Here is a 16,247-nt window from a genome sequence, read left to right as displayed (position 1 = left end):
GATTAAAGTTCCTATCACTCCATTTAAGTCTTTGAGTCACAGCATTGTTTCAGATCAAATCTGCTAAGTAAAAGGGAAAGATTCTGGTATATCTTTTGTAACTTAAGTAACACAAGTTATAACAATACAAAATACTTAAATAATTATAGTATATAGGTTGAGAATGTTATTTCCCTAGAGAGAGAAAAATACTTCCAGACCTCAGGGATGCAATGGCTATCATAAGATCACATCAATTCCCATCCCCCAAATCGCAAATGATGGAAGAGGCCTCCAAAGTCCTTCCAGTACCAAGAAAGCCAGAGCTGAAAGTGGTGACAATAAAGTAAGACCAAATCTAACATACTCTGACAAAAGAAGGGCATGGTCACCAATGGTCTTTGCAGGTTCTAGCAAATCTAGATGGAAAGGGTTCCTTATAACATCAGGTAATCAGAAATTTTCATTACCTATACTGCTACAGTTTATTTTTAAGTAGATTGCTTTAAGACTGTCAGCAAAATAGGATGGGTAAGATTCTAAGGAATGCATCTGCATCTTTTTTGTTGTTATATTTTATCATGGTTCAAAAGTTGTCATTAATCACTGTTCAACACTATAATTTTAAATATTAAACTGATCACTTAGAGAACAAAAAAACATAGTTAAATTAGTCAAAAATTCAATACTTAACTATAGAAAACTAATATGGGAAAATAAATATACCTCTTAAAGAAATATCCATTTGCTTCAAACTGTTCCCTCAACATAAACTTCCCTCTGTATTCAATGATAAGTGCATCAGGAGGCAAATCTTTTGCAGATTTCAGGATCTTCTTATTTTTTTGTATATGGCTCTACAATGGGAGAAAAGTTAAGATTAACTAAACAGATCACTTCTGGACTTTCCTGGTGGTACAGTGGATAACAATTTGCCCACCAATGCAAGGGACACAGTTCAATCCCTGGTCTGGGAAGATTCCACATGCCTTAGAGCAACTAAGCTCATGAATCACAAGTACTGAGCCCATGTACTGCAACCACTGAAGCCCGCTGGCCTGGAGCCTGCGCTCGGCACTCACAGAAACCACTGCAGCAGTTTCTCTTTGAGCACTGCAGTGAAGAGTAACCCCTGCTTGCTGCAACTAGGGAAAGCCTGTGTGCAGCAATGAAGACCCAGCACAACCTAAACAAATAAATAAAATAAAACCAGACTGCATTCAGTCTAAGTACTTAAAATACACAGTAGAAAAACATTTTTGTTCTATCATCTTTTGGCAAATGATGTATTTACCTCTACAGGAGGTTTGAAGATCAAATTGTTGGTATTCAAATCTGATTTAATCTCTTTTTTGTCATTTCCATTGCCCAATCTCAGAGCTATTTTTTGTGCCTCCCTCTGAACACCCTCACTATATTGGTTATTATTTGCCTCTTCATATTGATCCATCCACGCTTTGATTTTTGTCTCCCATCCAAAATTTGAAACATCAGATGAAGGATCAATCTCCGGAGCTGAGCCCTAAAATCAAAGCAAACTGAGCATTAATATCTGGATTTTAAGTATTTATATATATACACACACACAATGACAATCTATATAAAAGAATATAAACTAGAAATAATGATAGGCTTTCTAAGTAGGTCCCAGTGGGAAAAAAAGTGAGCAACTTACTACATTTTATACTGATGCCAGACACACGAATTGGAAAACTGAAGGAAGGGGAGTTAATCTGAACAGCAGAAACTTTTTACTACTGTAGCCAAACTGGAGCTATCAATAAAACTGCAACACCCCAAAATAGTCTACAGTTAAAAAAAAATAGCATATGAAAAACTTCTTTGAATCTACCAATATCTAGTCTATCTCACAGTTGTATTTAACCAGAAAAAAAAAATCTGCAATTATACGTAAACTATACATATTGCATATTAAGTATAAACTTATTTTATGATATAATACTTCAACTTTTACCATGTTTGCAACAAAAATATACCGATATCTTACTTTTGTGTAAATCCAAAATCTATAGTGAATTGTCCACATGATAAGTTTTACATAAGAAAAATTCACTTCTCACAGTGTGTGAACAAGGACCTTTAAGCTTAAGTGCTTGCCCCCTCCATACCCCTGTTTAAAACGTTTAAGAATGCTAATCTTTCAAAACATCCCACCCTCGCCTTCTCCCACAGAGTCCAAAAGTTTGTTCTGTACATCTGTGTCTCTTTTTCTGTTTTGCATATAGGGTTATCATTACCATCTTTCTAAATTCCATATATATGTGTTAGTATGCTGTAATGTTCTTTTATCTTTCTGGCTTACTTCACTCTGTATAATGGGCTCCAGTTTCATCCATCTCATTAGAACTGATTCAAAAGAACAGCATCGAAACATGTATATCATCTATGGTGAAACAGATCACCAGCCCAGGTTGGATGCATGAGACAAGTGCTCAGGGCTGGTGCACTGGGAAGACCCAGAGGGATCGGGTGGAGAGGGAGGTGGGAGGGGGGATTGGGATGGGGAATACATGTAAATCCATGGCTGATTCATGTCAATGTATGACAAAACCCACTACAATACTGTAAAGTAATTAGCCTCCAACGAATAAAAATAAATGGAAAAAAAAAAGTTTAAGAATGCTAAATGCTACACCACAGCAATATCTTTTTTGATCCACCTCCTATAGTAATGAAAATTTAAAAAACTGAACCTAACTGAACTTAAACACTTTTGCGCACCAAAGAAAACCATAAACAAAACAAAAAAGACAACCTACAGACTGGGAGAAAATACTTACAAATGAAGTAACTGACAAGGGATTAATCTCCAAAATAAACAAACAGCTTATGCAGCTCAATTGAAAAAAGAAAAAAATCAAAAAATGGGCAGAAGATCTAAATAGACATTTCTCCAAAGATGACACACAGATGGCCAAAAAGCATGTGAAAAGATGTTCAACATCACTAATCATTACAGAAATGCAAATCAAATGAGGTTATCACCTCACACTGGTCTGAGAGGCCATCGTCAAAAAGTCTACAAACAATAAATGCTGAAGAGGGTGTGGAGAAAACTGAATCCTCCAATCCTGTTGGTGGAAATGTAAATTGCTACAGCTGCTATTAAGGACAGCATGGACGGTCCATAAAAAGTAAAAATAGAGCTACCATATGATTCAGCAGTCCCAGTCCTGGGCATATATCCAGAGAAAATCATAATCCGACAAGATACAGGCACCCCATTGTTCACTGCAGTACTATATACAATATCCAGGAATAGACAACCTAAATGTCTATCTACAAATGAATGGATAAAGAAGATGTGGTACATATATAAAATGAAATATTACTCAGCCCTAAAAAGAACAAAATATAATGCCATTTGCAGCAACATGGATAGAGAGACTGTCAGATTGAGCAAAATAAGAGAAAGACAACTATGATATCACTTATATGTGGAATTTTAAAAAATGGTACAAATGAATTTATTTACATAACAGAAATAGAGTCACAGATGTAGAAAACAAATTTATGGTTACCAAGGGTGAAAGGGTCAGGGGAGGAATAAATTGGAAGATTGGGATTGACATATATACTAATATAAAATAGATAAATAAGAAGGACCTATTCAATGTTCAATACTCTGGGAACGCTACTCAATACTCTATAATGACCTATATGGGAAAAGAATCTAAAAAAGAGTGTATATATGTATATGTAAAACTGATTCACTTTGCTGTATAGCAGAAGCACACCACTGTAAAACAATACTCCAATAAAAAAAAAAAGAATGCTAAATGCCAAGTAGTGAAAAGTTACAACCTCTCAATAGATTTTATGAAAAAAAAAGGGAATTCCTTTTCTCACTGGAATAAAATTTATAGAAAGGCATAATTACCACATTATTTAAAAAATTTATTAAAACCGGACTCCCTCAGTTATTTGTAATCTCAGGATGAAAATGAATTAATGCAGATAACAAAAACATATATTGTATCTTACTGATAGTATAATTCAAATTTACAGTGAATTTATAATAGATTTAACACAAAGTTTCAATTAAGCTGTTTGTAAATGCTGTTCTGATTTCTACAGAACTGAACATCTTTATGAGAAGATAACTTCCATAATGTGTGCAACCTAATGTAAGTATGAAATTTTAAAATCACGTAAAGATTTCAAGAAAATTTTTATATATGCTTCATATATATATATAAAATGTTTATATATGTGCATGTTAAACATGTACACGTGTACAGTAACACTTAACTAAAATTTACCAACAGTCCACCTTATGTATAAGTAAATAAGCTATTACAAAAAGTATCTTTTCTATAATGAAACAAACTATAGTAAGCTGTTCAGCTATTTGATAGGAGATTTATTTTACTAACTGATATTTTATGGACTCATGTATTCCACATTAATAATTGATCACTCAATAATATATTTATACAAATATGAAACATTACATATTTTTGGCCTTTGTATTTATTTTTTTATTTTTCAGAGTTTTTCATAGTGAATTCTGTAATACAAAAATGTTTTTCATATATTACATACAGACACAAAAGTCTACAAGCACATTTTTTTAACTACCCATTATTTATATCGAGGTACAGTTGATTCACAATATTATATTAGTTTGAGGTGTATATCAGTGATTCAAAATTTTTATAGATTATACTTCACCTAAAGTTATCATATAATAGTGACTATATCCCCCGTGCTTATTATTATCCTTGTAGCTTATTTATTCCATACATAGTAGTTTGTAACTCCTAATCCTCTAACCCCCATCTTACCCTTGTCCCCTTCTCTCCCACTGGTAACCACGAATTTGTTCTCTCTGTTTCCATTTTGTTGTATTTATTCATATTGTTTAGATTCCATATGTGATAACATAGATACCTGTCTTTCTCTTACATGACTACATATTAAGATTTTTATCACCTCTATTAAAGAAATCTAGTCCATTTAAATTTTTTTCTTTTTTGCTCCCCTTTCCAAAAAAAACTCCTCTACAGAAGAGGATCAGAGCTCTTCTATATCTCTTGAACCTTTTTCACATATGACAGAATCACTTACTGGAAATGTAATGATCATAAACAGACATCTTCAAGTTAAGGAAAAAATTTTCAAAGATGCACAAAGCATTTTGAAAGTTTTAATTCCTTAGTCACTTCCTTACATAATCAATGAAAACATATTTCAGTTAAGTAAAAGATGTTCCTTCCTCATTAAGTCTAATATTCAGATTAAATAAAGTGGAAAGAAAGGAAAACCACTGAAGGATCAACAGATCCAAGAGTTTAATATAAAACCCTTTTTCAGGTTGCCACTCTGGCATCAGAAAAAATACCATAAATACAAATTTAACATGGTAAATATAAAATACCCAACTTTAACATATAAAGAACTTTTATAAAACTCTGGACTTGCAGTATATGTTGCCAACACCATGTATTAACATTCTTAAGAAAAACAAATCATTTGACAGCTATTTAATGATCTGTCTTTCAGGAATATGGGTTAATTAATAATTATTACACTTTATACTATGGGGACAACAGATACATTCTAACATTCTTCCCACATCCTATTTTAATATCTGCCAACTTGAGATACTTATTTTCCTTTACTACCTATCCTAGAAACCTAAGAGTAACACTGTGTATCATCCAACACAAACCTATCTTTTAAGGGAAGGCAGAGTTGGAGGAGGGTGAGAGGGTTGGGGGGTGAGGGGCTGGGCTTGTTTCTCTCAGCAATCCTGGCATCTACAAAATTAAGGATGTATACTAATTAATTCAAGGTACAAGTAACAAGTTTGTACTTACATGGTGAATCTATGGTGATTTCAAAGTATTTTATAACTACTGACTTGACTAAATCCCTAGAATTCAAACTATGTAGAAGAGCAAAATTTCAAATTCCAAGTATGATTTTGCATTTATATGTCTGAAGGTGAAGGTGAAGTCGCTCAGTCGGGTCCGACTCTTTGCGACCCCACTGACTGCAGCCTACCAGGCTCTTCCATCCATGGGATTTTCCAGGCAAGAGTACTGGAGTGGGTTGCCATTTCCTTCTCTAATTTTATATGTCTAGTATACTAAAAAAAAGTGGCACTAGAGACATGGAATACAATGATAAATGAAAAATCAATCAATATTAGAAATTACTTATGTATTCCTTTTTGTTTAATGTTAACAGTGTTAATAAACTTTAATCCAATTAGAATTCTCTATGGTCCCACTTCTTCCCACTTCATTTCATAAAGATAATAAGCAATGAAATGACCCAGAATGGGGAGAGCATTAATGAAAGATTATGACCAAGCAACCACTTAGTAAGTTTTTAGATACTTGACAATTGATAATAAGGGCTTAGATTCAATGTGTTTACCTTAACTCTTGATGATTTCCTAGATCCTTCACGAAAGGCCTGAAATAACACAGCATTCTGAGTTAGATCTTTAAAAACTGGATAAATTAATATCTAAGAATGAGTTCACTCAAGCTTTTTCTTGAAATTACATAATTACACAAAATAATGTAAAAACCAATATAGCCAGAACTAAGGGAATACTGAAGTAAAATCATCTACTAGAACACTAAACTACTATTAAAGATAAATACAATGTAAAAACATGAAAATATGTATATATACTTAATGCTAAGAAAATGTCTAAATTTTCTATTTGCTCAATATTAAAATACAATCAAGGAAAAACACTTGATAAAAGCTGGAAGGTATTAAAAATATTACAGTAGTTTTAAGTCATGAGCAAAGATTTGGGGTGGTGATAAAACAATTTTGTTATTACCTTAATTTTCTAGGTCAACTAGCAAGTAATATTTGAGCACCTATCGGGACTCAAATAATAAGTAATGTGGTAAACAGAATTGTACTTAACTAATATTTAATGGGAACTCTCTATTCTGCCACATTCTAAAGTGGAATTTAAGACTCACTTCACCACTCCACTCCACAAAGTGAGTGTATTTAGAGAGATTAACTCTGTATTTACAGAGATTAACAAACATTAAACCTAGAGTAAGCAATATAGTTCCAAATTTAAGTTCCAAGTTTGTGTGTAGACTGTATGTTGAAAGAGAGCAAGTTTTGTTAAAAGGAGGAGGAAGAGAAGCAGAAGCAGTAAGAGCAGCAAAGAATCTTCACATAAAACATGGGAAAAGAGCTAGGAACACAGAAAATGGATTTGTTCAGCCATATGGAAAACTGAACACAATTCTGGTACTAAAGAAATAAGAAAGGAGGCATGCAATAAGCAAAAATATGTCGCATTCAAAAAAAAAACTAGTATACCACACTTGTACCTACTAAAAACACTATGACATAAGACTGGTTAAAAAACTGTAAAATTAGGTCATGAAAGTCAGTCAGATTTTAAGATTCTGGCTTAAATACTTTAAGATCTTCACTATGATGGAGGAATCTATGAAATACCTCTCAACAGGGAAGAGCTTCCCAGGTGGTGCCAAGACCCCACCTGCCAATGCAGGCGGCATAAGAGACATGGGTTTGATCCCTGGGTTGAGAAGATCCCCTGGAGAAGGAAATGACAACCCACTCCAGTATTCTTGCCTGGGAAATCCCATGGACAGAGGAGTTTGGCAGACCATGTTCCATTGGGTAGCAAAGAGGTGGACACAACTAAAGCAACTTAGCATGCAGAGAAGTGATATAAAACAGTATTTGTAGAAAATGTCATAACCAAGTGCAGAATGACTGAAGTGGAAAGAGGATAAAGTTGGAGAAATTAAAGAAGGTATTACTATACTACTATGAGGGAATGAGGACATAGATTGGGTTTGTAGAAGCAAAAAGGAAGAAAAATAAGAACACAGCGAAGAGACATTCCAAAGGAAAAACCAAGAGTGAATGTCTAGGACTAAAGATGATTTACAGATTTTACACGTGCATAATGGCTATGCAGCTGAAACAAAAGAAAAATCTGAAGTATGATGAAAGAAGATATAAGTTTGGTTTACAGAGGAAACACTGAAAGAAAATAATAAAAGAACATTTGTAAGTAACATGTGCAGACAATAATTTTATGAAAAAAATTAATATCGAGTGTAAAAAATTATTTAAGTAAAATTGGAAAATTTTAACAATTAATAAAATTTTTTAACTCCTAATATATGGGTCACAATACACAATCTATGTCTCTAACAGTGTTAACACTTCATGTCAAAGCTCTGAATTGCTAAAACACCAACCAACACCTTACTCGGTGTTTGAGTATTTTTTAAATGTCATCTGTCCAGAATGTCTACTGTGAACACCATTCACATTTTTAACAATCAGCCATAACAACAGGTTGAATAAAAAGCAAAATTAGATACATCTTTTTGCTGTGTATTTTTAACTACATATTGCCCCAATAGTAGTAAAAACATAAGAGCAAAGCAAACTAGATCTTTATGCCCAGTTCTTAGATTTTTTTTCCCTAATCCTTATCAAGTATTACTAATTCAGCATGACAGAAAAAAATCGTTAATACCTAAACATGACTTCCTAAATTGTAAAATGCACTTAACAGATGATCTCTTCCTCTGTACACTACACTCTGAGCTGAGGAGAGTAACAATGAAATAAAGCAGAATGTGATTAAGTGCTACAATAACAGGTTCAAGTGTCATGATGAAATACGAAGAAAGATGATCATTTTTGATAGGAGAAAAGCAAATTTCATTGAAAAAGTAGTGCTTCAGATGGGCCTCAAAGTAGAACAGGAGTTTAAAAGATAAAGACAGAGAAAAGAATACTCTAGTAATCAAGGGAACACTGTAAGTAAGGATAACATGTCAGAAAACAGGTAGAATTTGGTAACAGTTGTATAGAGAAGCAAAATTAGAGAGACATATATGTGAAGACTACTAACAGTTAATCAAGACTACTAATAAATCAAGACTTATTTTAAATAGGAAGGTGAAATTAGAAAATGGAAAAATGTACTTAAAAGTACATGCTGCCTATTAAATAATCAAATATCATAAAGAATTACTCCAAAAAAACCAATGTTTGGGGGGGGTAAAACATTCATTTTGTATCTAGGTATAATTTCACTCTTTACAGTTTTCTGCCATATCCTGGTGATATTTTAATACAAAAATTTAAGTGAGAAAAATAGAGATAGTAAGAAACTCAACAAATGTGTAGCCTTATAAAATGATTAAACATGATTCAGAAACAAACAGCTACAAACCTCTACCCGTTTATAAGCTACTACAAATTTACCACACTTATTTCTGTTTTATAGAATGGCAACTTTCACTAAATCTTACCTTAAAACTTATCTTTTGCATTTCTATAACTAGTCTTATCATAGTGATGATTTCAAAGCAGTTTGCAAACATTTTTCTCCACTCCATTTCAGTAATGAGTTTTTTAAAATTAAACTTGATCTTGCTACCTTTTCTAGCTATTAATACTATCCATAATTCTGTCTTTCCTGTAAAACTGTCGCTCCCTGTCTAGTCATCTTCAAAACAGAAAAAACTTACTTTTTTACATTTTGAAATATTTTGTTCTTTCTCCCCACTTTTTTTCCTTCTTTTATCATTAACCTTAGAAACTCTTGAAGCAGTTAAAGTAATTGATGTTGGGGTATGCTGAAATGCAGTATATAATTCCACAGGAACCTCATCACCACTCTCAGTTGCACTGGTATCACCATCTTCAAAGGCAAAATAAAAATTACTGCATAAATAATATTTCTATTCAAACAATAAAATACCATTCTTCATGACAAACTATTATTTCTCTTTCTGAAGAATAAACCTTTTCCCCCCACTTCCTCACTCATAGTAAGACACATTTAAATGCAAATTACAATGTATTTCTTAACCATTAAACTAGAAAGGATACAAAATCTGACAAGGTACTCAGATGGTGTGACCATGGGAAACAGACACCTACAAACATTGCCAGTGTCTGTAATTAAAAATTCTTTATGAAGGGGAATTGAGCCATATCTAGCAAAACTCTATATGCACTTACCCTTTTCACCCAGCAACCCCGTATCTAGAGATCTATCCAAAGATAAAATGGGACACATACCAAAAAAACACAAAAAACACCTTATCTAAAAGGGTTTCATTGACCTTCCTATTTGTAATAACAAAAACAAGACAAAACAAAAATGCTAGAAACAATTTAAATATCCATCAGTTTAAAAAACTTATCATTATTCAAAACCAGTTGTATTGGTGTTAACATGTTTTAAAAGCCACAGTGAAAGTTTAGCATATGTTACACCTTTAAATCCTATTCCTAAAAATAAAATAAATACTACCCCACGTGATCAACTAATGGATCACCATCTTTCTAAAGAACATATTTTACTTCTTTAAACCAATAGGTTATCTATGTGCACAAAAATATGATTTTAAATTTTTATTTTGTTTTCCATATTTTCTAAAATAAATATTACTGTTCTATAAAATCTGTAAAGAAGAATATTTAAAATGTATACCTGAGATAGTAAATTATACATATAACCAATGTTCATTAGCCAGGGGTTTACATCTGACTAAAAACATGCAGGCCACTTATCCTCTCAGTCATACTAAAGTTCATTTACTATAGATCCTTTTTACCTACCTGACATATTTTCCCTTTTCCGGCGTTGTAGTAGCACCGCCCTCTCTTTATCCAAACTCCTATATTAAAATATTAACATATTTATCAAACTTTCATAAATTTAAATATAAAGCAGATCTGTTTTAAATGTGATAAAAACTTTATAATTTCTTCAGTGTTCTTATTGAAAAATGAACAACATAAATTATGTGTACTATCACTTGCCTTGCAGTTTAGATTTGATTAGCATAATTAGCAGTAGATGCCAGTTAACTGACTCTGTTGTGTTAAGAAAACAATTTTATACTTAGAAAACCAGACTCCTCCGTCCTTGGGGATTCTCCAGGCAAGAATACTGGAGTGGGTTGCCATGCCCTCCCCCAAGGGATATTCCCAACTCTGAGACTGAACCCAGGTCTCCGTTATTGCAGGCAGATTCTTGACCATCTGAGCCACCAGGGAAGCCCTACTTTTTCCCAAACTGAATATTTAAAGCAAAAGTTTAGGGGGGAAATGGTAATATAATTATTGCACTATTACTATCTGCCTAAATTATTTCCATCTTTGAAATGATAAAGACTAGATAATTACTAATTGCCTAAATTATTTCCATTTTTGAAGTGATAAACACTAAATATTTAACAACTAAAATATTTCATTAACCTGTTCCAGCCTCCACTCATGAAATACAGCATCCATAGTAACTGTTCTATTTGCCCCCCACACCATCCTTGCAATGTTTTCACTGTCTAAACTTATTAGTCTAAAGGTCAAATAGCTAGATACAGTTATTTGGGAGAATAAGGGCTTTAGACTGAAGTACCTGCTACTCAGACTTGCCTTAATGTCTGGTAGGTCAAAACTATCCTAGCATTACTGATAATTGTAGTTATCACAGAATGACAGCCAGTTATTGCTTAAGTGACTATCCTCATTAATGGTCAGTTTTTAACTAACTCTTACTGAATTCATCAGTAGATATTTACTTCATGATTAAAAATAAAAGATTTTAATATGTTAAAAAAAAACTCTCTGGCAAAAGACTAGTAACTATTAAAAGGTGAAACAAAGTCACATAGAAAAACCTCACTCATAATAAAGCAATGAAAAATATCACAGTGACATTACCATTTCTCACTTAGTTAAATCAGCAAAAATCCAAGTCTGTCAAAAACTGTTGTGAGGCGGGGGTAAATAGGCATGCTTATCCATGACTGGTGGAGATTCAAAATGGAACAGTTCCTACTGGAGGGGAATTTGGCGGTATCAGACAAAATTTTACACATACATTTACCCTTTAACTGAACAATCTCACTTCTATTTGCAATTACAAAAGACTGGAAACAACTCAAATGTCCACTCAAAGAGCTGTCTAAAGTATACAACATGTAAAAGATGGAGCATCTTGAGTTATAGGAAGAAGTAAGTTAATTTCTATACTATTACCATGAAGTAATCTTTAGAACAAATTTTTAAGACAAAAAACTACTGTGGCAAAAACTCTATGTACTATTGCTTATATAAGTAAGCAGGTGAATACAAATATACATGTTCATATCTGTACTTCCCTGGTGGCCCAATGGGTAAAGAATCTGCCTACAATCCAACAGACCTGGGTTCGATCCCTGTCTGGAGAAGGAAGATCCCCTGGAGAAGGAAATGGCAACCCCCTTCAGTATTCTTACCTGGGAAATCCCAAGGACAGAGGAGCCTGGTAGGCTACAGTCCAAGAGCTCAAAAGAGTTGGACATGACTTAGTGACTAAACCACCACCATGTGCATATCTGTTTCTAACATTATAACAAAAATTGGAAGGAATAACTGATTTTTTTAAAAACTGTTACTTACAAAGTCAAAGGAACAGGAACGATGGGACTACTTACATAACTAAGCAAGCATATGACTATATAAGAAAGATATAAAAAGTCATTCTTAAAAGCAAAATTATTACTCATCCATTTCTCACAGGAAGTAAATACAACTACTCTGCAAAATAATTTGACAATTTTTCTAAAAGTTATTTTTAATTGGAGGATAACTGTTTTACAATGTTATGCTGGTTTCTGCTGCATGACAACGTGACAATTTCTTACAAAACTAAACATGCAACTGGGGCTTTGCAAGTGGCTCATTGGTAAAAGAATTCTCCTGCAGTGAAGGAGATGGGGGTTCAATTCCTGGGTTGAAAAGATCCCCTGGAAAAGGAAATAGCAATCTACTCCAGGGTTCTTGCCTGGGAAATCCCATGGACAAAGGAGCCTGATGGGATACAGTCCAGGGTTGTAAAAGAGTTGGACACGACTGAGCAACTAAACAACAATAGCAAACATGCAACTGCCAAATGACCAAGCAATTGCACTCTTGGGCATACACCAGAGAAAGCAAACCTTAGGTTCACACCCCAATCTGTACACAAATGTTCACAGCAACTTTATTTGCAATAGCCAAAAAAGTGGAAATGACCCAAATGTCCTTCAGTAGGTGGTTAAACAAACTCTGGTACATATATACCATATAACACTAATCTGAAAAAGGAAAAAAGAAAAAAAAAAAAAAACAACACAAAATACTGATAACATGCCCTGGTTTTCCAGGGAATTTTGCTCAGTTAAAAAAAAAAAGCCAATCCCGAGAGGTCACATACTGTGTAATTTCATTTCTGTCTTTAAATGACACAATTAATGAAATAGAGTATAGATAGATTAGTGGTTGCCAAGGGTCAAAGATCGAAGTGGAAAAGGCAACGTGAGGGATCTTTGTGATTGAAATTTTTTGTATCTTGACTATACCAATGTCGTATGCTGCCTGTGATACTGTATAACAGTTTTGCAAGATGTTACTTCTGGGAGAAATTGAATAAAGGATACAGAGGATCTCTGTATTATTTCACAAATGCATGTGAATCTACATTACATGAAAAGGTTAACTTTTAAAAAATCAAAAATAAAACAATCAAAGCCTGAAGTGTGTACACAGTATGTAAAAAGTAAAATTCTTTCAAGAGACCTCAAACACAATAAATTAACTATACATCCCTACGAAAAACATCTTAAGGGGAAAAAAAAGTTCTACACTTTTTACATAATCATATTGTTGGTGCTAATGTTGGTACTGTTACTCTGAAACTCTTATATTCTTCTATGCAATTAGGCAGTTGAGAAAACTATGTGATACTCTGATTACTGACGGTGTTGTAGAGAACTAGCACAGGAGACACAGGTTGAGTACAGAAACAGTAAGATGAAAGCTTGTAGAGTTGACCCCTGAACAATGTGAGGGTTAGGGGTGCCAAAATGCAGCATTTGTAGTTTTGTAATATTTACTATTGAAAAAAATTCACACATAAGTGGACACGCATAGTTCAAATCCATGCTGTTCAAGGGTCAACTGTATCCCTAAATTTAAACTGCAATTAGCAATATAAACTCCTGTATTTTATCTTAAAAATAAACACACAAAACTTATAGTAGACTAGCTTCGTCTACTACAAAGGCATAGGAACATTGAGAAGTCCAGTAGGAAGGAATATTACTAGCTCTCAGATTCTGGTCTTGAAAACCTATTCTGAGCTTGGGGCACAGAAGTAGAAGATAAGCCTGAGATATCTTGTCATGCTGATAACTGCAATATGCTGATACCCAGTATGTTTAAACCCCTGACTTCTTAAAATTATTTTCATTATTCTAAAAACAGATGAATACTACAAATCAACAAGCATTTATCCTGCCATTCCTCAGTAAAATATAAAAGAACTAAACAGTTAATATGGGGAGGTTCTACAGAAACAGTCCAGCTAATAAGTGGTAAGCAACAGAATTAACATGTCACTTAATTTGCAACCAAAATCACTGCAGATGGTGATTGCAGCAATGAAATTAAAAGACGCTTACTCCTTGGAAGGAAACTTATGACCAACCTAGATAGCATATTAAAAAGCAGAGACATTACTTTGCCAACCAAGGTCCATCTAGTCAAAGCTATGGTTTTTCCAGTGGTCATGTATGGATGTGAGAGTTGGACTGTGAAGAAAGCTGAATGCCGAAAAATTGATGCTTTTGAACTGTGGTGCTGGAGAAGACTCTTGAGAGTCCCTTAGACTGCAAGGAGATCCAACCATTCCATGCTAAAGATCAGTCCTGGGTGTTCATTGGAAGGACTGATGCTGAAGCTAAAACTTCAATACTTTGGCCACCTCATGCGAAGCCCTGACTCATTGGAAAAGACCCTGATGCTGGGAGGGATTGGGGGAAGGAGGAGAAGAGGACAACAGAGGATGAGATGGCTGGATGGCATCACCAACTCAATGGACATGAGTTTGAGCAAACTCCAGGAGTTGGTGATGGACAGGGAGGCCTGGCGTGCTGCGATTCATGGAGTCGCAAAGAGTCGGACACGGCTGAGCGACTGAACTGAACTGAATCAATTAATAGATCTTAAAAATGACTATCAATGGGTCCTATTCATATATTATGTGTCACTTGATAGAATATGGTCTATGTCTTATCCCGCAAAAAGGAGGGGGATCTAAATCTAATTACATACTATTTATAGAAATATACAGAGAGAAAACTCTTAAATCATGAAAATGGAATTGGTAAAGTCACCAGGATAAACAATTCATTCCCTTAAAGAAACAAACTGCAACAGAGATTGGGGTTGGTGGGGTAAAGAGTATAGGTGTAGATTACTAGAGACTTAAAAAGAGATGTATATCAATACTTTAAGAATGCCTGGGGGCTTCCCTGGAGCTTTCCTGAGGGCTCAGCAGCTAAAGAATCTGCCTGCAATACAGTAGAAACAGGAGACTCAGGTTCAATTCCTGGGTTGGGAAGATGCCCTAGAGAAACAAATGGCAACCTGCTCCAGTATTTTTGCCAGTAGAGTCCCAAGGACAGAGAAGCCTTGTGGGCTACAGTCCAATGGGTCACAAAGAGGCAGACATGACTAAGCATAAGCATGAATGGGGGCTTCCCTAGTGGTCCAGTGGTAAAGAATCCACCTGCCAAGGCAGGGGACACAGGTTCGATCTCAGATCTGGGAAGAGCCTACAAGCCGCAGAGCAACTAAGTCCACACGCCACAACTATTCAGCCTGTGCTCCAGAGTCCGCGCACTGCAACTACTGACCTCACGTGGCACAACTACTGAAGCCCCAATGCCCCAGAGCCTGTGCTCCCAACAAAAGCAGTCTCCATACCGCAAATGAAGAGTAGCCTCTGCTCACCACAACTAGAGGAAAGTCTATGCAGCAATGAAGAGCCAGCATAGCCAAAAATAAATTATGTTTAAAAACAAAAAGTGTTTAAATGCAGATTTTGTTGTAAGTATAGTAATTGTTTTGTGATTACAGATTTTTGTTAAGAATTCTTTTATTGATACATACTGAAATATATAAACAGAAATATATATACTTAAATAGATATACAGATACATATGAATGAAATAATATAGTTGGGATTTGCATTAAAATATATGAAGGAGAAAAATTCATAGCAGTTTACACTATGAAAAGATTATTGAGAACTGCTAAAGCAGGGTGGTAGAAACATGTGGGTTCATTATACCAGTACTTTTATATAGGTTTGAAATGTCCATTTAAAAAGATTTTTTAAAAACACAGAAAAAGAAATGGGAAGAAAACACATTATTGCCAAT

The 16,247-nt window shown here is 34.3% G+C and overlaps 1 protein-coding gene across 3 annotated transcripts in view; it reads right to left on the bottom strand.

The window, feature by feature from the left end:
* The window catches only part of KMT2E (lysine methyltransferase 2E (inactive)), a 93,495-nt gene that overhangs the window by 30,953 nt on the left and 46,295 nt on the right, over nucleotides 1–16,247 (bottom strand). For all 3 annotated transcript variants that reach the window (XM_065938556.1, XM_065938555.1, XM_065938557.1), the window contains 5 exons: nucleotides 10,615–10,673; nucleotides 9,516–9,688; nucleotides 6,388–6,426; nucleotides 1,274–1,501; nucleotides 706–836 (listed from right to left, as the gene is read on the bottom strand). In XM_065938556.1, coding sequence (XP_065794628.1) covers nucleotides 706–836; nucleotides 1,274–1,501; nucleotides 6,388–6,426; nucleotides 9,516–9,688; nucleotides 10,615–10,673 — 630 coding nt within the window. The remainder of the gene's footprint in view (nucleotides 1–705; nucleotides 837–1,273; nucleotides 1,502–6,387; nucleotides 6,427–9,515; nucleotides 9,689–10,614; nucleotides 10,674–16,247) is intronic.

The sequence above is a fragment of the Muntiacus reevesi genome, chromosome 6, assembly GCF_963930625.1.
Source record: "Muntiacus reevesi chromosome 6, mMunRee1.1, whole genome shotgun sequence".
Classification (NCBI taxonomy): domain Eukaryota; kingdom Metazoa; phylum Chordata; class Mammalia; order Artiodactyla; family Cervidae; genus Muntiacus; species Muntiacus reevesi.
This window is presented reverse-complemented; position numbering and strand designations above follow the sequence as displayed.